General features: G+C 46.8%; 2 protein-coding genes across 31 annotated transcripts; both read left to right on the top strand.

Annotated features, from left to right (window-relative positions):
- Positions 1–12,366, top strand: LOC123121873 (uncharacterized). Of its 30 annotated transcripts, XR_006459920.1 has the most exons (7): positions 3–1,361; positions 2,039–2,174; positions 5,578–7,826; positions 11,164–11,282; positions 11,357–11,533; positions 11,716–11,792; positions 11,925–12,366. XR_006459920.1 is itself a non-coding variant. In XM_044541968.1 (6 exons), exons 3-6 carry the CDS (start codon positions 1,289–1,291, stop codon positions 12,200–12,202), a joined length of 498 nt encoding a protein of 165 aa, XP_044397903.1. In that variant the 5' UTR covers positions 18–500; positions 622–656; positions 1,210–1,288; the 3' UTR covers positions 12,203–12,366. The 30 variants fall into 30 exon arrangements, 6 of the variants coding, with proteins under 6 accessions (XP_044397904.1, XP_044397903.1, XP_044397900.1 ...); XR_006459921.1 differs by lacking the exon at positions 11,357–11,533 and having other exon boundaries at positions 1–1,361; positions 5,523–5,649; XR_006459914.1 differs by lacking the exon at positions 11,357–11,533.
- A 5,546-nt stretch (positions 12,367–17,912) lies between these two features.
- On the top strand, positions 17,913–19,847 carry LOC123124989 (plant UBX domain-containing protein 10). The gene is made up of 4 exons (XM_044545535.1): positions 17,913–18,634; positions 18,842–19,051; positions 19,142–19,318; positions 19,532–19,847. Exons 1-4 carry the CDS (start codon positions 18,065–18,067, stop codon positions 19,760–19,762), a joined length of 1,188 nt encoding a protein of 395 aa, XP_044401470.1. The 5' UTR covers positions 17,913–18,064; the 3' UTR covers positions 19,763–19,847.
- Positions 19,848–21,590: the final 1,743 nt, after the last annotated feature.

The raw sequence follows: 21,590 nt of genomic DNA, 5'->3' as shown, positions 1-21,590 counted from the left end.
GAGCACCTAGTGTGCAAGAATAGAGAACACATCCCACCCACCCATGCCGCTCACTCCTCTCCACACGGCAACAACAGATAAATCCCCTAGGTTCGCCGGCCAGCGCGACCGGCGAGAATCCAACAGCAGCGCCAACGGGGCGCGAACCGGCGATTGTGAGCACCACATCGAGGCTGGCTCTGCCACTCGATCCGCATCCTCGTCCATGAAGAACTGGTAACCTGAATCAAAAGGAACCCAACTTCAGAAACTAGCTGCAGCGTAGACATCAAGCAAGGGTACCACATCGCAGCGTAGAGATAGTCGCCTGGCTACCGGATCCATTCTGGGCTTGAGGTGAAGGCGATGCTTAATGACAGTCGTGGTGTCCTAGGTGAAGACGATGCTTAATGGCCAGCGTAGACAGTCGCCTGGCTCTTCTAGGATACCACGACTGTCATTAAGCATCATCTTCACTTCAAATAGATCCGAGGTTGAGCAGCAGGACATCCTCCACGCATGTAAGCTCCCAATACTTCAGAGACATAAGATTTTTGTGGATGGATGCGGGGGGAGACAGATTTTTATCGCCTGTTTTTGACATTTTTTTACGGTCGTTCTTGGTCTCTATGGCTCCACTAGGTTTGGAGAAGGAAGAAAGGCAGCATTAGTAGTGGGTGAGACATGGTGGTTGGGCTTTGAACTTCCTTTCCTTTTTGATCCGGGTTTTGACCTCTCCCATGTCGCGATTTTATATACAATTCTAGTTACTTATTGTAAATTCCCCAAAAAAATAACTAGTTGGCACGTAGTAGCCATATTATAAAATAAATTCAAGCCACTGGCCATCTCCTCTGATTTACTTGCTTTCCGGTTTGTAGTATTTATCATAATCCCTCCATTCTAAAAATACAGTGCATATTTTGTTTTCTAAAAGCCAAGAAAAATTTATCGACATCGACAATACAAATTAGTATCATTAAACTCATTATGAAGTGTACTTTATATTTTATTTATTCAGTACTTTAGATATAAATACGCTAAAAACTTGGTCAAACATAGAAACATTTGACTTTGAAAAAACAAAATATGCACTATATAGTTGAAGGGAGGGAGTACTGTTCTCAGTTGATTTTATTATCTGCTGTGTTTCGTATGCCCTTTATTTTGATCCATAATAATGCAGGTATTTGGCAGACTGGCACTGACACATTCCTCTGTTCTGTGAAGCAAACAGAGTTAAGATTATAATCAGCAGCGATTCTTCGTTCTTCAATCCAGAAAAAGCTGATATCAGCTTTTGGAAACAATGAAGCTAGCTTATGGATTAGTCTTCCTGGGGTTCTTACAGTCTGTTGCATATCAGATGTTTGATCAACAGGGTAAGACCTTTACACTGGGATTTTTACCTTCAGCACATAAAGTAACTGGACAAGTGAATTGCATATTCAGATTGAGAATTTTGACCAAAGATGTCACACATTAGTAGTGACGAAAAAAATTTGATGTAGAATAGATTTTTCTTTTCAAGGGGCTGCAGAATAGTCTCTTTCGAAAATAAAAACACTTAACTGGATTTTGGATCCCCGCACTTGTCGTTGTCAATTCTGTGAATTAGCAATGTCGAGAAAACAACCATAAGAAAAGACGAACGCATATCCTGTTTTTTGGGTGTGAAATCACGGCATTTTCATTGTAGTGCCCTGGTGCACATTCACTTCACGCAATGGGATAGTCTTTAAAAATGCAGACACTTATTTTGAGCTTCTGAGTGGTAGAACAAGCTTAAGCATGAGCTTCCCTAGGTTATCCTGAGGGCAAAGAATAAACATCTTAATCAGTTTCTTTATGGTTATTAATCAGTTTATTGCCTGGCCTGACCTTTTCATGCTATATGTTTTACGATTGTAGTAATATCGTTTTGCAAGCTCTGTGTCAGTTACGGTACATCCATATTAAACATGCAATAGATCTTAACCAGAACTATTCACCAAACTTAATAGTTCTCTTTGATTGAGTATTTACCTTTTATTTACTAATAAAACCTGCCTTTCTCCAGTCCAGGCTCTGTTTGAGGTGAAGATGGTGCTTAATGACAGTCGTGGTGTCCTAGAAGACTGGAATCGCTATATAGATACTGCATGTAGTACTATTGCTACTGTCATGTGTGATCCTGACGGCAACGTGGTCGAAATGTAAGTGAAGCCTAACCTAATCATCTCTTGCGTAACTCCACTAAACCAGTCCCTGCCAAAGGCAGTTACAGTATGTTTACATTCTATCCTTTGAACAGAGTAAAGAATCTCGCACATTTTGAGTAAAGTATATCCTTTGTGTTTGATACCAACTTTTCCTTGATTTCATTTGGACTGCACATTCCTCATCTTTTTTTTGTTGAGAAATTGCACATCCCTTACTGAAATTTTCGTTTTCGCTCTCAGGCTCATATGCTCCAGAAATCTGTACCGATCACTCTTGTTGAGATTAGCACTAGCTCTTGTATTCCGTCCGTATACGAAATTTCATATTGCTTTTGTGAGACACCGCAGGGCCCATGTTTGGCACTCAAATTGAATGCATTTTCCACATATGTGCTGACGGTAGGCACTAGACATAACGTTCTGTACCTATAGCCAGTATCCATCCCCTACCTTATAGGCCCACACAGCTCAAACCTTGTATTCGGCACCCCATAATCGCCATGGAATTTCTGCTTCTCCCTTGTTGCGGCAACGTGACAGTTAATTTAGTTGCTCGGCGAGGTGACAACATCAATAGCTGATTGACAGACGTAGTATATGTTTTGGCCAAACAAAGCTGTTCGTTTCAACTGGTCTGAGCTTTTCCACTTTGAGAAAAAGGGTTTCCCTCCGCTTTGTATTCCAAAGCAACCAACCGATACATCCAAGGATAGGTGCTGGAGCGGAAGCAGCACAATCACACCTAAGAGAAACGAAAGAGAAACAACAAGAGAAAAGAATGCTGACAACGGCGTATCGACGGAAACGAAGAAGCTTCACGACCACTGCGCCCACCGAAGATCTCCCACCAAGCTCCAAGGCTCTGAAGCACCGGTACCAATCAGCACCTCCAAGAAGGACCGCGAAGAAGACGACGTTGCTGCCAAGGGTTTCCCCCGGTACACGACGAGGCGAGAGGAAGGGTCGCCCCCGACGCCCTCCAGGAAGGTCCGGCGGCACCCACCAGCGTCGCCGCGTCGGTGTCGGACAGGCCGACAGGGGTTTCCCCCGATCCCAATCTTCACCTCGGGTGCTTCAGAGCCTACCACCAAACCGACCACCATCTTGCGCCACCATGGTCAAGAAGCCTCCACGCCGTCTCACCACGGCACCACGAGGTGAGGTCTGCACAACAAGGGATAGGAGCCGGGACTAGGGGCCGCAGCACCGTCAACACGCGGGAGGGCACAACCTCCACCGTCAACGACGGTAGCCGACCGGACACACTAGCAGGAGCCTACCAGGCCCGTGTGCCCACAGGCCCGGCCGGGAACTCCACTCCCGGAAAGCTCCCGCCATCGCGCTGCAGCAGGCACGCCATCGACATCGCCGCCCCCCATCTGAGCCGCTCCTCCTCCTCACCACACAGACGACGACGAAGCCATGCCAGGGACCGGCCCGCTAGGACCCAGATGGGGGCCGGGAGGGCCCAGATCTGGGCCGGGGACGCGCCGCCGGCCACCGCACGCCACCACGCCGCCCTGCTGCCAAGGGCAGCACCGCCACCGCGCCTACCGCCGGCGACCGCTGCCGGGTCGTCGGGCCGCCGCCCAGCCGAGCATCACCGCCGCCGTCACCAGTCCCGGGAGGGAGACGAACGCGCGGGTACAGAAGGGCCCGCCGCCGCCGGCAGCACCCGGGCCAGCGCCGGGGCACCCGCCGGCGGCGGCGGGGGAGAGCTCACGGGGGTGGCGGCCGAGGGAAGAGGAGGGGCGCGCCGCCCCGGCCACCTCCCGGGGAGGCGGCGCAGGGGCGGGAACGGGATGGGGAGGGGGAAGAGGGGGGGGGGGGGGGCGGGGAGGGCCGGGGCGCGCAAGCCGGCGGCGGCGGAACCCTAGCGGGAGGGAGCGGACGGGAGCGGGAGGGGGCCTTTGCTTACTATCTCTTAGTATCAGCTTTTCCACTTTTATGTTCATGTTCAAATTTCAATCATACTTTGCCTAGTTTGTCAACAAAATCTAGTGAGCCTTGTACGCCTAGTTTGTGTTTTTTAGTTTTTTGTCTTTTTGCTGATAGAGTTTGTGCCTGTATTTTTTTTCTCGGAAAGGGCTCGTGCTTGTTTTGTTTTTTGATAACAAAATTAAAAAGGTTGTCCCTGTTGGTCATACTCATATCCAATAATCATGCGTGATGAATCCCTTCTAGGTTGATGTGAAGCGTGTAATTTGCACTAATTTATTAGTTAATTAACTTTCAAAAATCCAACTGAAAAATATTTTTAAAAAATCTCTGGTGCATTTGTCATCCTCTGGTCCCTAAGACCCAACGCTCCTCAGACATGCATTTTCATCTTCCAGTCAACGAATCCTGCTCTTTCTCTTGGATTCTCAACTCACCTTTTCTACCACCACGGTCTAAGAAGCCGGAATCATCAAGGGCACTCCTAATGCTTGGCTCTTATAGTAGGATGGTATCATAGGCAAAATGCCAAGGTGGCACTGTATTTAAAGAAAAGAGAGAGAGGGGAGTTGTATGTTAGTGGAGATATGGCTCTTGGATGGTTTTCCTATGCGGTGTAATATACTTTTGTGTGACATATCTCCGTATTTTTCACTCCTTACCTTCTCTTCCGAATTAGGCCACAAGATTGAGATATAAATATAACCCCTGAATTAATTAAATGCAATATCATTTAGATACAATATCTAAGATATAATGCATTGTGGTGTTTGTCTCTAAAATAATTCTACTACCCATAAGGTTGTGCGTAGTGTGCATAGTATCATAGATAACCTCATTTACTGTTTTGTACGACACATATTAACACGCCATTTATTATACTATGGTATCATATCACGATACCGAATCATTTCTTTCTTCATTTAATTTTATGACACCTCATCTAAATTGCCTAGTGTGCATGCATGATGCTTCATATGATACTCCCAACTATGGGAAGTCTAAAGCGTTAAGACCCAAATACATTGGGAGTGCCCTTATGGGACACACCCTCAACGGCCTGTACCCTGAAACATTTGCTTCCAGCAAACCATTAACCATGGGTAACGTTTGCCTTAAAAACGTACTGCAGACGTTACTCGTCCATGATATTCAACATCCCACGGCAGGGCCTCCCTGCATTAAATCTCCCTATAGTACGTCGGTTATATTGGTGTTCATGTGTGTGTATCCTCAACGAAATTGTGTATGGCATGCATTCCCAGTCCAAACATAATGGTACAAATATAAGGAGCATTTGTTATCGGTGCCAAAACATCATGCCCGTAATTATAGTCTCTAGTTTCATAAATTTTTTTGGTCACAAGGGTGTTTTCTTATCATCTATTACTATGTTTGTAATAGCATGTACATGTGTTCACAAGACTATTGGCTTGGCTTCTCATTTCTGAATTTGTAGAAGCTTGAGCTCGTCAGGGTTAAGTGGAATCTTGTCGCCCAACATTGCGAAGTTGACAACACTACAATGACTGTAAGATCAAGCATCAATTACTTATGAAATATATGATTTTTTCCTCATAAAAATGGTGTATTGATAGATATCCGTTAAAAATGGTTTACTATCGTTGTTGTCATATATCTCCGGTTCAGGTTTTTAGATGATAATAATACAACTGGAGGAATACCACAGGAGGTTGGGAATCTTTTAAGTCTGACAAGTCTTAAACTTGAAAATAATCAATTCAATGGCTCAATATCCGATTTTCTTGGGCGCATTTTGAAACTGCAAAATTTGTATGTCAGACCATGACTTGTGTTATCTCTTAGTATTATGGTTAATTAATAAACATAAGGGTGTGGTAACTTCAATAGGGTTCTGAGCCAAAATCCTCTAAGTGGAAATATTCCAATCTCTTTGTCAAATATATTCCATCATTGAATTCCATGCTGATACAAGAAGAAAAATGACTGAATGTTATTGTTGTCATTGCAATCCTTGTATTTATTTTAATAAGCAAATAACACCATATGAATTCAATTATCTAATGATCTACGTTTTGTGTTCTGCAACAATCTGTCGTACAACAATCTTAGTGGTGAAATACCTGAACAACTACATGCGTCCCTATACAAGTATGGCCTGCCTGAACTTTAATAATCCCTCTAATCCGAATTAGTTGACACAGCCTCTATACAATGTCCATATTACATTGTATAGAGGTTGCGTCAAATAATTCAGATCGAATGGAGTAGCTTATATTTGTATAAGCAATTTTATGCGCTCCTTCAATTAACATAATGAGTGTAATCATGTGGTTCTAGCTGAACCGTCAACCACTTAAATTGTGGTTCACACTTAATGTCATGCAGAGGAAACATTAACAATACAAGTAATCCAGAAACCTACATGACAATCCATATGGACATTCGGAATTAAAAACACGTGCTTGCATTTCATACTTAACATTTATTAACAGGTGGATCAAGAAAATCCACCATAAAAGTGGTTCTTGGATGCATTGGTGGAGCAATAGTTGTTGTTGCTATGTGTGTTCTAATCTTGCGAAGAATGCCTTGCCGATGTGATTTATTTTTTATGTTCCAGGTTAGTTAGGATTAAGGGATATTTTTGTTAATGCATGTTTACCATATTGAAATTTTCACCATGAAAATAATTTTCCATCTATTATAGTGGAATTCTACAAAGAAAGGTTTTTTTATCAACTAAGGACATGATAAACATGTAAATTAAATTCAACATGAGCATTGTCTCAGCCTAGATCTTGGGCCGGCATAATAATTATCGTTGCATCATTTCATGATTGCAGCAAGAAATTTGAGTAAAGAAAATTTTCTTGGCAAGGGCTCTTTAACTGAGGTTTACAAAGGAGTTCTTCCAGGCCGAGACAATAAGGCGATTGCCATCAAACGAATGGTTAAAGTAGAAAATTATAGACATGATAGGGCTTTGAAATAAGAAGCTGAAGTTATAAGTGTGGCTATCCATAGGAACTTACTAAAATTGATAGGGTATTGCATGGCACAAGGGAGCGCTGCTTGGTTTAGAAACTAATATCACATTACCAGTAGATTTTTTTCTTATATATTTTTCTATGCACATATCTTATTGATGGCTTTGCTCAGTTGAACTATTCAGTTCTATTAGTCTTTGGCAGACACAATGTCTTATTTCTGTGAATGATGAAATATAGATCTCTGACACCGTCAAAAGTAAAGATAATTGAATTATCTCTACTTGTATGAGACACAAATAATAACAAGAAAGTCATTCTTGGATAATATTATATCATTATAGTTTGCTTCGAACTATCGTCGAGAAAACTGATGAAATCACATAAATATGCGGGTATAAAACTAAATGAACCAACATTGGATTGGAAAGAAGAATGAAAATTGCTCTTGGCACTGCCCTTGGTTTGGAATACCTTCATGATAACTGTAACTCCCTGATTATCCATGGTGATATCAAGGTTGTCAATGTCCTGCTCGATGGAAATTTTGAAGTTGTGCTAGGAGACTTTGGACTGCCAATCCAAGGGAAGGAAATAATGATGATAGAGATCTAGGGAACATTGAGCTACATGGCTCCAGAGTACATGAGAGACATCAACGAAAACTGACATATATGGATATGTTGGCTTGGTGTTAGAGATTGTGACGGGAAAGGGTCCAGGCTTCCATGCTAATGTAAGATTCTCTATCCTATTTTTATTTACAAGTACTTGTGAAAACAAAAAAATGATATTAATTTAGCTCATGAAATCGGAGTAGTAGAAGCAATTTTATGCGAGTTTTTGCAGGGGCTAGCTATATAATATTAACGTTCATCAGTTATTACAGATGTAGTTCGACTTGAAGTTTTCAAAGAAAACAATGTATTAAATACTTTGTGATCTGACTAAAACGACAAACCAGGAGCCAAAAGTAAGAAAGAAGATTCACATGATTTAGTTTGCACAATTTTAATTGATTTCAGTAGAATAATATTATTAATTTGTCTGATAAAACTGAAAAAAAATGTCGACATGGACACATGAGATTAGGGATTAGCACGTCAGAAGTTTCTTTATGTGGAGAGTTTTGGGCTTTGTTATGATAGTGGTTTAGTCCCGTATAAGGTCACTCCGACTTTTATCTAAGAATGTTAAGAGTCCAAGTCTAGGAGTGCTTTTAAGAGTTTCTTACCTTTCAAGTCATTGTAAACTGTGGTTATATAATCATAGAGATTGTTATTTCGAATATCAAGTAATGAATTAAACCCAAAGTAATCTGAGTCACAGTCTGCTTGTTGTTGTTATCAATCCCTAACTTCGGGACGCCACACGATCTCCGATCGAGCACCATACAACCTGAGACCGGGGACGCAGGCTGTGTCATCCTCGAGTTCTAGCACTTTATTTGTTAGAATAATAGTATTATCTACTTAGGCGCCTTAGAGAACATGTGAAGTAGTGTTCTCTTTGTGGAAAAGGTCCCCTAGAAAAATGAGTGAGATATTTTGAAATTTGTAGAGGCTAAAGAAAACTCTTTTAAAATGATATGTTCATAGTTAAAATTTTGTCACACGCGTCCTAGATAATAAATTCTTAGTTTTTGCTCATAAGATAAATTGTTAGATATGTTCTATTTTTACTCTATACATTGGTGAATACACATAGTTTGCTAGACTGTCATGATCTCCAATACAGACTTTTGACGGCTTATTTTCAAATTTGTATGTTCGTACAAAATACTTAAAAAAATGGATTTAGTTTTTCAGATTTATCATTCAAATTAATAATTATTATCGTACTGAAATCAATTAAAATTGTGCAAGCTAAATCGTGTAAATTAATTCTTTCTTACTTTTGGCTCTTGTTTTGTCGTTTTGGTCAGATCGTAAAGTATTTAATACATTGTTTTCTTGGAAAAATTTGCTCGAACTACATCTGTAATAATTGATGAACTGTAATATTATATAACTAGCCTGTGTGGAAAAACTCAGCATGAAATTGCTTCTACTACTTGGATTTCACAAGCTAAATTAATATCATTTTCTCATGTTTACACAAGTACTTGTAAATAAAAATAGGATAGAGAACCTCACATTAACATGGAATTCTAAACCCTTTCCCGTCACAATCTGAGCTAATATGGCATAAAAATAGGATAGAGAAGCTCACATTAAACCTGCATATTTATGTGTTTTCATCAGTTTCCTCGACAATAGTTCAAAGTAGACTAATATGGCATAATATTATCCTAGAATGACTTTGTTGTTATTATTTTGTGTCTCATACTAGTAAAAGATAATTCAATTATCTTTACTTTTGGTGGTGTCAGAGATTTATAATTCATCATTCATAGAAGTTAGACAATATTGTGTCTGCCAAAGACTATCAGAACTTAATAGTTCAACTGAGCAAAAGCCATCAACGAGATATGTGCATAGAAATATACATAGGAAAATCCACTGGCAATGTGATATTACCATCCAAACTAGAAGAAAGTCTCAAATTCTCCATGAAAGGATAAACCAAGAAGTGATCCCTTGGTGCCATGCAATATTCAATCAATTTTAGTAAGTTCCTGTGGACAGCCACACTTATAACTTAACCTTCTCATTTGACAGCCATATCATGTCCATGATTCTCTACTTTAGCCAATCGTTTGACGGCAATCGCTTTATTGTCTCGGCCTGGAAGAACTCCTCTGTAAACCTTAGTGAAAGAGCCCTTTCCAAGATTTTTTTTAACTCAAATTTTTTGTTGCAATCATGAGATGATGCAACGGGAATTATTGTGCCAACCCAAGATCTGGCTTAGAGCATGCTCATCTAAAATTTAATTTACATGTTTATCTTGTCCTTAGTTGGAAAAAAAGCCTCTCTTGTGGAATTCCACTACAATAGATGGGAAATTATTTCGTGGTGAAAATTTCAATACGGTAAACATGCATGAACAATTTTTTTACCCCTAATTCTAACTAACCTGGAACATCAAAAAACAAATCACTCCAGCAAGGCACTCTTCGCAAGATTAGAACACACATAGCAACAAGGAGAACTATTGCTCCACCAATGCTTTCGAGAAACCACCTTTATGGTGGATTTTCTTGATGCACCTGTTAATAAAATGTTAAATATAAAATGCAAGCAGGTGTTTTTCAATCCAAATGTTGGGTTCCGTATAGATTGTCATGTAGGTTTCTGGATTACTTGTATTGTTGATGTTTCCTTTGCATGACATTAAGTGTGAACCACAATTTAAGTGGTTGACGGTATATCTAGAACCACATGATTACACTCATTATGTTAATTGAAGGAGTGCATAAAATTCCTTATAAAGTGTAATATGGACATTGTATAGAGGTTGTGTCGACTAATTCGGATGGGAGGGATTATTAAAGTTCAGGTAGGCCATACTTTTATAGGGACGCATGTAGTTGTTCATGTATTTCACCACTAAGATTGTTCTATGCTAGATTGTTACAAAACACAAAACATAGATCATCACATAATTGAGTTCAAATGATCTTATTCGCTTATTAAAATGAATATAAGGCTTGCAATGACAACAATAACATTCAAACAGTTTTCTGCTTATATCAGCATGGAAAGGAAAACTTACATGGAATTCAAAAATGTAATATTTGACAAAGAGATTAGAATATTTCCACTTAGAAGATTTTGGCTCAGATCCCTATTGAAGTTACCACACCCTTATGTTTGTTAGTGTACCGTAATACTAAGAGATAACACAAGTCATAGTCTGACTTATATATTTTGTAGTTCTGAAAGGCGGCCAAGCGAATCGGATAATGAGCCACTGAATTGATTATTTTCAAGTTTAAAATTTGTCAGACTTGAAAGATTCTCAATCTCCTATGGTATTCCTTCGGTTATATTGTTATCATCTAAAAACCTGAAATGAAGATATGTGACAATAACGATAGCAGGACCATTTTTAATGGATATCTATATGTACACCATTTTCATGAGGAACAAATCATAGATTTCATAACTAACTAATGCTTAATCTTACAGCCATTATAGTGTTGTCAACTTCGCAATGCTGGGCGAGAAGACTTCACGTAACCCTACGAGCTCGAGCTTCTACAAGTTAAGAAACGAGAAGCTAAGCCAATAGTCTTGTGAACACACAGGTACGTGTTATTGCAAACTTGTCAAGTGATTACAGCATCTTGATTATTTTTGTCACGACTATTTGCTTTCTCAGATTGCTGATCCACGGTCCTCCTGCTGATTCCAATGCTGACTTGATCCTGTTAGAGTTGATCAAGATAATCCACGTGTTGTGATGCAATCACTGATTAATTGGTGTGGAATGTAGTGCTCTATTTGAGAGATCGAGATGTGACCATTTAAGTTTGAGAGATGCAAGAGAACGTGCTATGTACTGCTCTACATACACCAATAATGCATTCACTGTTCACGCTTATATGGTCAGCTCATATGTGGTTATCGAAGCAGGAAAAGTTCTTGAGAAGGACTCTAATTGCCATGGACCTCGAGATTTCTGATGCTTATTACTATTGTATATTGCCGTTGACATTGGACTTGCTATTTCTGTAACAGGGACATTGGAATCGCTGTTCATCTAGAGGAGTCAGTGCCAAATCTACGTCGGAATAATGCAATGTTAATGATTGGAGGTGCTGTTTTTCTCTTCCATGCCTAAATTGTCTTTTCGTATATGTCCATATAAATAAAATTGCAGTGTTCCAATTATTGAATCTTCGATATATAACTTTTCTATCTGAGAGTGGATATTTTTTGTGTGCTAGATGGATTGACTCCTACCAAAGACTGATCCCAAGCAGAACTACAACCTGTCCATGGATTACCTGCAGGCCTGCATTCTAACCAACAACATTGGGCAGTGAGCGGGAGGAGCGACCGGCGACCAGCGAACGGGCGGTGGCGAGCGGAGACTGCCAGTGGTGAGCGGGCGGTGGCGACCTCGAGCGGTCGGCACCAGTGGCGAGCAGGCAATCTCACCGCGACTGGCGAGCGGACAGGGCGAGTAGGTGCCACGAACTGCACCTCAATTGGAATACAGTAAAGAATGAGATCTTTTACAGTACTTCTAAATAATGTGAGCCGTTCATTTCCGGCCATTCAATGGTCTAGATCGACCAATACTACCAGACACAATCAGAAGTATTTTTTGTTCAAGGGGCAAAATTGGAAGACACACAAAACAAATACAAAACTCTACTTGCTGAAGCCGGCCCGTGTGTTTTCTTCTCCTGTTCACGACTGTACATAGTGGATCGACCCTTGCCGGACAGTATTTTAGGCCCCGAGGAAATCACCATGTACGAGGCCAGTACGATCAAAGGCACCCCGATCTAATTTCGCCGGAACACGTCAGATGATCCCGTTGTCACAAGCGACGCGCGTCCCAGTAGTGATGCTAAGTTGCCCATACAGGCAGCGAAGAACTACATGCCTAGGCGGAAAGCTCGACGTACAGCATACCCCGGCAAAGCTCACACATTGCCCATGACGAGAAGCATCAGCGGTGTCGCGGACCAAGCGGAACGTCGGCGCTGCGGCGCCGTCGCCGTTGCCGGCGGCCACAACGACGCCAGGTGTCCAGAACGATGGCAGCTACTTCGTCAACGCCAATAGGGCGAACGGATGCCATGAGCTCCGAAGTGTGATTGATTGTTGGCTAGGCGCAGCAGATGAGCGACGACGGCAACGATGAGGCCTGACGAGGGTGGTCTTAGGCAAGGGATTTTACATATTACGAAACAAATAAAATACCAAACTACCCATCTTATCAACGGCTGAGATAATTCAGTACTACTCGGTCCCAGCGGTAGTATGATGTACTGCAAAAACTCTCTAAAGAATTGATATGAGTACGATGCATACGTGTGACCATCAACTGAATTTTTGTGTTCTGTGTGCTTGTGTTTGCAGCCAGCCAAATCAATCAGCCAAGGGCCATTATGTGCGTGAGTGTGTTAGTAATGGGTATCTCTGAAGATTATTTCTCAGGATGCCACCGTAGCATGGCAGACCTTGCAAGTGCCACAAACAGCATGATATTCTTCTTTCTACTTTAATTCCTTGATTCAAAAAATAATTTGCTCTGCACATTTAGGAACATAGCGGTCGGGCAAACGAAACTTCGGCATCTTGATCGATCAAGCGAAGCTTTTAAGCGTACATACAAGTAACTTTGCAGTCAAGTGCTGTTGTTGTTTTTTCAGTTTCACTAATTGCATCCAAGGCCTATAAGATCCCATGCGCTAGCCAACGTCAAGGTTCATATTCATTTTTATTGTATAGATGGAACGATATTGTCTATATATGGACACAAGACGGTACTCATGTAATACTCGGACACTTGCAACATGCCATTGCTAATTTAATCTCTACCATACTTCTCCATAACACCCACTGCGGTAAGGTTGTTTCAGTTTAATTTAGCAACATTTTGCATGGTCTAGATAGCTAAGGTTCTTAATAAGTTATTTCATCATTTCAAAATGATTTTGTGAAGCTTTTGTTCCCATCTATAAGTCAATCACCCTTTTCTCTTTATTTTTGCCTTTCCGAGGTCCAGTCGCCCCCGTGTCGCCAGAGAGGAGGGCATATTTGAGTAATTCATTGAACTCAAATATGCCCTCCTCTTTGGCGACACTGGGGGGCGACTCCCACGCGGCTTTCCCCCATCCCCCTTCTCGTCGCGCCGCCGCCGGCGAAGCCCGGTGGGCTCCAATGACGGCGACAGCGGGGCGGTTCCCTGGGCAGCCCCCGCCCGGTTCTCCCGGCCTCCATGGCATGGTGGCGACCCGGCGATGGGAGCTCCCGATCTGCGGGCTTTGGCGGCGGGGTGTGGTGGTTGTCCTTGGTGGGCGGCTGGCAAGGGCTGGCGATGCCGAGGGGCCCAGGCGCGGGGCGGGGCTGGCGGCCCAGATCTGGGCGCTGCGAGCATGTTGCTGCCTTCGTGGCCGTCTTTGCCGCGGGTGGTGCAGCAACTGCTGCTTCCGGCATGTGTAGCGGCGGTGGATGGCATGGTCTTCCGGTGGAGGCACCAGTCCGAGAGCAGGTCCGCTCCGTCCTCAAGCTATGTGTATGCAGGATGCCCAAAGGGCTGGACTTTTCCCAGCTTTGCCCGCTGTTGAGGGATGATCCGTTGGCAAGGGTGCCATGGCATCGTCCCTGCCTCCCATTTGGTGGCGGTGTGCTACCGGGGAGCTCGCATTTGCCCGGGAGGGGCATGGCGGGGCGATGGTCGCCAAATCTAGCCGACTCGGGGGTGGGTATGGACTTGGGGGCTGTGCAGGGGTGGGGAAGGAGGTCCCTTCCCTACCCTTTTGTCATCTTGGTTGTAAGCATGGGGCGAGGATGGCGGTGGAGCTATGGATAAAGGGGCGGATGGCCTTGGTGGTGGGAGCAGCAGTGCTCGGGGACGGAGCTCGCGGCTCGGGTGTTGCCTGGGTGCCATGGTCGTGCGGGCGACGTGGTGGCCAGAGTGCTATGGTTGGTGGTGTTGGCGCAGCGGGCATATGTGGCCTGTTGTACTACGTCTCGGAGGAGAAGTGCTTGTCGGGGGTAAACCTGGCCTGGCTCTGCCAGGCCGACGATAGCGGTGCCTGTGTGGGTGTCGTTTCCTTCTTGAAGGCGACGTTGTGGTTACTCTTCTTCCTCCATGTTGCTTCGAGAGAAACCTTGATCCTTGGATTAGGCGGTGGCGGCGCTCCGGTGTCGCTCCCTTCTTGAAGGCGCCGCCTTGGAGACCCGGCGCGTCGTACATGACTTCATTCAATGCAATCCCCTCCAGGAGCCTTCGTTCCTATCTGTCCATAAGGACCAAGCAAGAACAGTGAACACATTGTAGGCTAATTTGCAATTGCTGCCCCGAGTTCCCGTCACAAGACAGTGAAACGAGAGCAAGATCAAGAATTTGATGTGGATGGAGAGTTGAGCCCCCTCCCCCCCTCGTCCCCCTCCTGAGTCACCCCGCGCGCGACCGGGAGGAAACCCTAGCCGCCACCGGTCCCCCCTCCTTCTTCCCCTCTCCCCTCGCTGCGCCAGAGGGCGCGGCTAGGCGAAGCCTGGTCGTCGCTGGCGGCGGTGGGGAGTCCCTGTCCCCTCACGCGTCGATCTCGGGGCGAGCCGGGGCTGGCGGGTCGTGGTGCACCGCTTGACGGCGGGCGCGGTAGCGCGGCGGCGCGCCGGTGCAGTGGCGGCGGCGTGGCGGCAGCGTGACGGGCGTGCTTGGGGGCGGGATGCGGTGGCGGCTCGGCCGGATCTGGCCCTCCGGGCGACGCGGGCCGTGGGCGGCGCGGCCGCCTCTGCCTTGGCCGTCCTGGCTGGGGGAGGTGGTGGCACAGGTGTGTGGTGGTGCGTGCGGCGGCGCAGGTAGCGCGGCCGGTGCGCTGGCTGATCTGGTGGCTGCGTGCCCGGCGGATTCAACGGCTGGAGTCCGGCGGGCAGCGCGGGATGGGCAGTGGTCTGGTGTGGCGGCTGCTCTGGCCGTGGAGGGATCTACGGTAGCTTGGCAAGTCGGCTGTGGCGGCGGCTGACATGTTTCGGCGTCGGTTCGTCTATAGGAGGCGTGCGGCGGCCTTCGATTCCTCTCCCCGTCGCCCGCGCACCACTTCCGTCGAAGGACCGGGCTTTTCCCAGCCGTGGTCCATCGCCCGTCTCACGCCCGGCAGCTGGACCGTGCTCGTCTCGCGCCCGGCAGCAGGACCGCGCCCGTCTCGCGCCCGGCAGCAGGACGGGCCGATGGCGGCCAGTTGGGGGCAGCTCAGGGGTGCGAAAGGCGGGGCCTGTCCACCCGTCTCTATAGGTGGCGTGGCGCTGGGTAACTAGTGAGGTGGCGTCGAGGTCTTGGATGCCGGGGCGGCGGCCCTGGTGGTGGTGTCGCAGTGCTCATGGGCAAAGCCCGTGCCTTGGTGCTGCCCAGTGACCATGGTCGTGTGGGCGGCATGGTCGCCGGGGTGTGGCGTTCGGTGGCGGTGAGTATTGGCCGGGGTGAAAACCTGCTCTATCTTCGGACGGACCGGCGGCGGCGAAGCTCGTCCCCTTCTTGAAGGCGTCGTCGCGGCCATCATTGCCCATCGTGTTGCTCTAGGCGAAACTCTGACTCTCGGGTCGGGCGGTGGCGGCGCTCCGGTGTCGTATCCTTCCTGAAGGCACCGCCTTGAAGCCCACGGTTCGTCATATGCGGCTTCATCTCTTCACGGTGGCGTGTTCATGGTCGAGGACCCGGCTGCTCTTGTAGTGCTTGGGGTGGTGTTGCTGCGCGCAGCACTTATGTATCTTGCCTTGAATGTGTGCGTGTGTTGTGATGGCATGCGTTTGTACCGGGTTGTTGTTGGTCGATGCTTTATATATAAAGCGGCGAAAGCCTTTTTGGGAAGAGAGTGAAACTCCACAAAGCTGGACGGTTTCCACGATGCCTCGATTGCTTCACGAACAACACTCCACACAAATTGTGCCACTACACACTGAATCAAGATGTGGTCACAGGTCTCATCCTGTCCGCACAACACAAATTTGCCATCGTCCGTCCTATGCTGTTTGAGGATCTGATCCCTGCTAGGGGCACGGTCTTGAGTGATCCGCCAAAGGAAAATCTTGATTTTAGCCGGAATACGCGCTTTCCAAATAACTATAGTGTCACATACTCCAAAATTCTTGAAGATTTCTTTGTATAATGAATTAATGATCCCATAGAGAAATGGCCCAACAACTCTAGGCGCCTGCTGGCGAAATCATGTCCGTTGAAGATGCGCCTCCCTACCAGCACGCCGACCAACCCGTCCCGTTCGGCCAGGTCTAACGAACCCAATGAGCGTTTAAAACGGGAAAGAATATCACATGCAGATCAAGTTTCGGTGGAAACCACATGGAATCAACGTTTTGAAGTTTCAAAAAATCTCAAAAAAAAAGGGATCTTAAGAGTGTGATGTTCTATTAGTACATGAAATTCATGAGTTCAAACAAATTACCATTTATGAGGGAGGAAAAAACAAAATAAATATTGAATAATGCCGAAGAGTAAACGTCACTATTCATCACTGAATTTCTTCTTTTCATAGCTCGTAAATGGTAATGTGTTTGAACTTAGCATAGAACATCACCCTCTTAACATCCTGAATTATTTTTCAGAATTTTTTGAAACTTTCAAACATGATTTTCATGAAGTTTTCTTTGAAACTTGGTTTTCATGTGATATTTTCTCTTGAAACAGGGGGCCCATCTCCACCAACCCAGGCGCGAGCAACTTTTGGCAATGGCAAAAAGGCGAGGGATCCTAGTAGCGAGAGGATCGTTCCCAATCCATACGTTGAGCTAAAAGGCAGTCATGTGGTCGTCGTGGACCTCAAAGCACGTGCCAAGATGTAGCAAATGTTGCACCTTGCCAATATTCTTGGAGAATTGGGATTTCCGAGTATAAGGCAACATTTCCGCTCTACCATCACAAACGTGTTTATTCCTAAAGATTTGAATCCAAACCCCGCCCTGGCCTTGTAGTAACTTAAGATCCCATATATTTTTTTGAGATTTTTTTAAACTTAAAATCCAAACACCTATGGATCTTGATGATGAATCTCGGCTTACACATGTTTCTTGGGCTGTTGCAAGGAGGCATTGCAGCTAGCTTGTCGTACACTTCTCAAATTCCTCACTGGTGCTCTAAAGCATCGACACACCAGTGAAGAATCCGATGTCGTTTGCTTCAAAGTGCATAAGACAAAGCAGAAAGCAAACCCAATGCGCTCCCTTTATTTCCCTTCTTTAACAAAGCAAAGCATATATCATTTTCTTAATCCGGAGTGCACGCAGCCGCTTTAATTGGCAAGAGCAAAATGCACACAGTGGAGACGCTCAGCAAGCGCCTCACTTCAGGTTCCTGAGCAATCCGTAGCCACAGAGGAGTCATCGCTGTAGCATGTCTTCAAGCTCGGCGAGGGATGGCGCAGGCGGGAGCTCACGGAACTACCGCAGCGGCTTCGCCAGGAACCTCGCGAGGTTCCCGTCCAGCATCGTCGAAGGGCTGTCGAGGTCGATAGCCCGCCGGGCTCCGAGGAGCCGCCCCGGGGGCATCCAGGTCCAGCACCACCAGCCGCCGCCGCAGGGGCCTCCTCTTCCAGCTTCTCCTCCGCCCTTCGTGCCGGAGGAGCTGTTCTTCTTCAGCGCGTTCGAGCAGCAGTACGGCGGCCACCACCCGTTCTTCTACGGGTGCCGGCTCAGCGAGGTCCTGGCGATCGCCCGGCGAGAGGGCAAGCATGTGTTCGTGTACCTCCACGACCCGGGCCACCCGTACACCGAGCCCTTCTGCCGGGGCACGCTCTGCTCGGACGTGGTGGTGGAGTTCCTCGACGCCAACTTCGTGTCCTGGGGCGCGGTCACCGGCAGAGGAGAAGGGTCGGGCATGGCCGCGTCGCTGCAGCCTGGTAGCTTCCCCTTCTGCGCCGTCGTCGCCCCGGTCTCCAGCGAAAGCATCACAGTCCTACAACGGGTACGAAGCCGATAGTATTGGAGTTCACAGTATCAAGAAACAGATGGAGCTTAGCGTCCCATCGTATGAGAATTAAGTACTCTCTCTCTAAACTAAGTAGTGATGTAACAAGTCTTATATTAGGTTACAGAGGGGGTACAAGTCAATAGTACAATTGAATTTCTCATCTTTTTATCGAGAACTACAACATATCTTGTCTCCTCGCAGGTAGAAGGGCCGGTTACGCCGTCGGAGCTCGTGGAGATGTTGCAGAGAACCATCGATGAGCAACGTGTTGCTTTTCGAGCCTCGTTGGCTGATGAGCAAGCTGCGGCGTTCAGAGCCTCTAGGGCTGAGGAGGAAGAGAGGAGGAGATCGGCTCTACGGCTGCGACAAGAGCAGGACGCAGCTTACCTCGAGTCACTTCGGAAGGATCAGGTCCAAGAGCAATTTTCCTTCTGTAGTGCTGTACAATGTACATGTCCTGTTCCTCAGACTCGGATGTCTCATTTAGCTGTGTCAGTGCAGGAAAAAGAAAGATTGGCAAAGAGTTTTCAGGAGGGAGCTGTGAAGCCAAAGGCAAAGGCAAAGCCAAGCACAAAATATCCTGGCCAGGCAGGTGGAGAAACTACCAGGACAACCCAGATCAGAGCACCCACGCATAAGGAAACTGCGCCTTCACACAGAACAGAAGCAAATACCAAGGTAAGAAAACTAACAGAAATCTGCGGTACAACCCGCGATAGATAGCGACAAAAAGATAGTATCAAAAGTTCAAAACTCATGAGCAGGGAAGTTTCAGATTCAATTTTTTTGCCTACATAGAAAGTGTTCCAATTATGCATAAAGGTCTGTTCAACACTGCTTTTATTTACGTCACATACTGTCAGAGCTTTTATTTTGCCAATTTTTGTGCAGATAATGATAAGATTTCCCAATGGCGAGAGAAGGCAGCAGAGCTTCCGTCACACGGACACAATAAGGGAAATCTACAAGTATGTTAACTCCTTGGGCATGCCTGGCATAGGACGGTATCAACTTGTAAGGAGCTACCCAAGGAAAACCTACGGGCATCAGCAGCTGGAGATGAATCTTGGAGATGCAGGTTTCCATCCGAGTGTGACACTGTACATTGAGCAGCTTCAATAAACATGCTGCAACTACGAAACTGAATGCAAACCATGTAATACAAACATGCCGAGCTATGAATGCATGCATGCAGCTAGTTTCATCACCATGTCTCATATACAAGTCTTAACAGCCACCATATATAGCAGGGTGTCATATACCACATAGGGGTCTTGCACATCCATCGGTTCACAACACAAGGGATCTGAGACTACAACAACATGAGTTCACGACGCCACGCCCGAGTCCCGAAATCTAAGCATCTTAGTCCAAAAGATACATGAATTCCAACAAGAACACAGGTTTTTGGTTGGATTGTAACCATTATTATTGATCCACAGAAACTGGTGCATGCATCCCATTATTTGGTTGGATGTCAGCTGCTGCATCCCATCCTCCAATTGCTTCATCTCCTGTGCCTCTCTCTGTTGCAGCGCCTTGTTCGAAACGAACACAGACCAACCAGAGTCTCCCGGCACAACATCGCCAGGAACTAGGGGCGCTGCTGCAGCTCCTCCACCTTCAGTTTGATCCATACTCGATGTTCAATCACCCGCCCGCGGAGCTTGTTCTTCGCGTCCCAAAATTTTGGTTGAGAAAGCCCACCCAGCTGGTGGCTGAGCGCAATCCGGAGGAGTGACAGCCAGGCACCTGACAACTCATCGTCGCTCATGAGTCATCGGCCTATTACATCAACAGCCGTGGTAAAAACATTGTCCTTTTCCTCTCTGGATGGGTTCTCTCCCCCTCCCATCTCCTCCCCGCTCCCCGCCCTCTTCCTCCCTTGGTCCCGCCTCCCCCCTATCCCCTCCACCGGCCACCTCGTCTCCTAGCTTGTTGGTGGATTTCCCTGGCTCTCCGACCACGGCGGGCCGCCCGGGGGCGTCGTCGGTGTTCTCTGGGTCCCGTTTCTAGGCTCCAGGGGATGAGGATGTGCTGTCCTCTGATTTGGAGGATGATGCCCCGTCCGTCGTGGTGTCGGCGGTGCCGGCCGTTCGGGCGCCGGCCCGGGTCCGGAAGTTTGCTCCGGGGGGTCGGGGCAGGCCGGTGGCGTCGCCGATTGGCTCTTCGGGGTGGCAGCGCGTCGGCCGTCGCCGACGCAAATCTGGTAAGTGTCCGCCCTCGTCTCCTGCTCGTGGCATCCTTGGCTCTTCTCCCTCTGTCGTTGCGGTGACTGACGCTGGCCCTGGGCTCTCCGTCTGCTGTCACCGCTCCGCCTTCGCCTCTCCGGTCGTGGCCGCTGCCGGCGGCGGCTGCCGCGCCGGTGGGTGGGGTGGTGGGCGTCGGGCAAACCCTAGATCCTGCTTGGTTGGTGGATGACGTGGGGACGCGGGCCTTGGTGGGCCTTTCTGTTCCTGGGATGGAACGGGCTGGGCCTGCTGGGCCGCCTGTGCTTTCCTCGTTCGTGGCATCTCCCCTCCGTGGCCCCGGGGCAGTTGGTTGTGGCCTACACTAGTAGAAAACTGGCCTTTGGTCACAGGGCAATATTCACATTAGTCCCGGTTCAGTCACGAACCGGGACTAATGTGAGCATTGGTCCCGGTTCGTGCGGCCAGGGGCCTGCCGGGCCTCATGGGGGCATTGGTCCCGGTTCGTCCGGACCCGTTGGTCCCGGTTGGTGGGACAAACCGGGACCAATGGGCCACGCTCCTGGCCCACCACCCTTTAGTCCCAGTTCCTACCACAAACCGGGACTAAAGGGCTGGTCCTAGTTGCGACCAGTGTTTAGTCCCACCTCGCCAACCGAAGGGCGCTCACACTAGTTTATAAGCCCGTCCCTCTATGCCTTGTTGAGCTTCTCTTAAAGTGAAAATAGATGCCCTTATACAGGGAATTTGACCTAAATTCA

The sequence above is a fragment of the Triticum aestivum genome, chromosome 5D (genome assembly GCF_018294505.1).
Source record: "Triticum aestivum cultivar Chinese Spring chromosome 5D, IWGSC CS RefSeq v2.1, whole genome shotgun sequence".
NCBI classification, from domain to species: Eukaryota; Viridiplantae; Streptophyta; class Magnoliopsida; order Poales; family Poaceae; genus Triticum; species Triticum aestivum.
Note: the sequence above shows the minus strand (reverse complement) of the source record. Positions and strands in the feature narration are given on the sequence as shown.

Bases quoted from the DNA above. Each gene is read 5' to 3' on its own strand.
- LOC123124989 (XM_044545535.1), top strand. From the start codon at position 18,065: ATGTCTTCAAGCTCGGCGAGGGATGGCGCAGGCGGGAGCTCACGGAAC. The intron at 18,635-18,841 runs GTACGAAGCCGA...GTCTCCTCGCAG, and splicing joins GCATCACAGTCCTACAACGG to GTAGAAGGGCCGGTTACGCC. The intron at 19,052-19,141 runs GTCCAAGAGCAA...GTGTCAGTGCAG, and splicing joins AGTCACTTCGGAAGGATCAG to GAAAAAGAAAGATTGGCAAA.
- LOC123121873 (XM_044541965.1), top strand. From the start codon at position 1,289: ATGAAGCTAGCTTATGGATTAGTCTTCCTGGGGTTCTTACAGTCTGTT. The intron at 1,362-2,038 runs GTAAGACCTTTA...GCCTTTCTCCAG, and splicing joins TCAGATGTTTGATCAACAGG to TCCAGGCTCTGTTTGAGGTG. The intron at 11,793-11,990 runs GTGCTGTTTTTC...GATTACCTGCAG, and splicing joins TGCAATGTTAATGATTGGAG to GCCTGCATTCTAACCAACAA.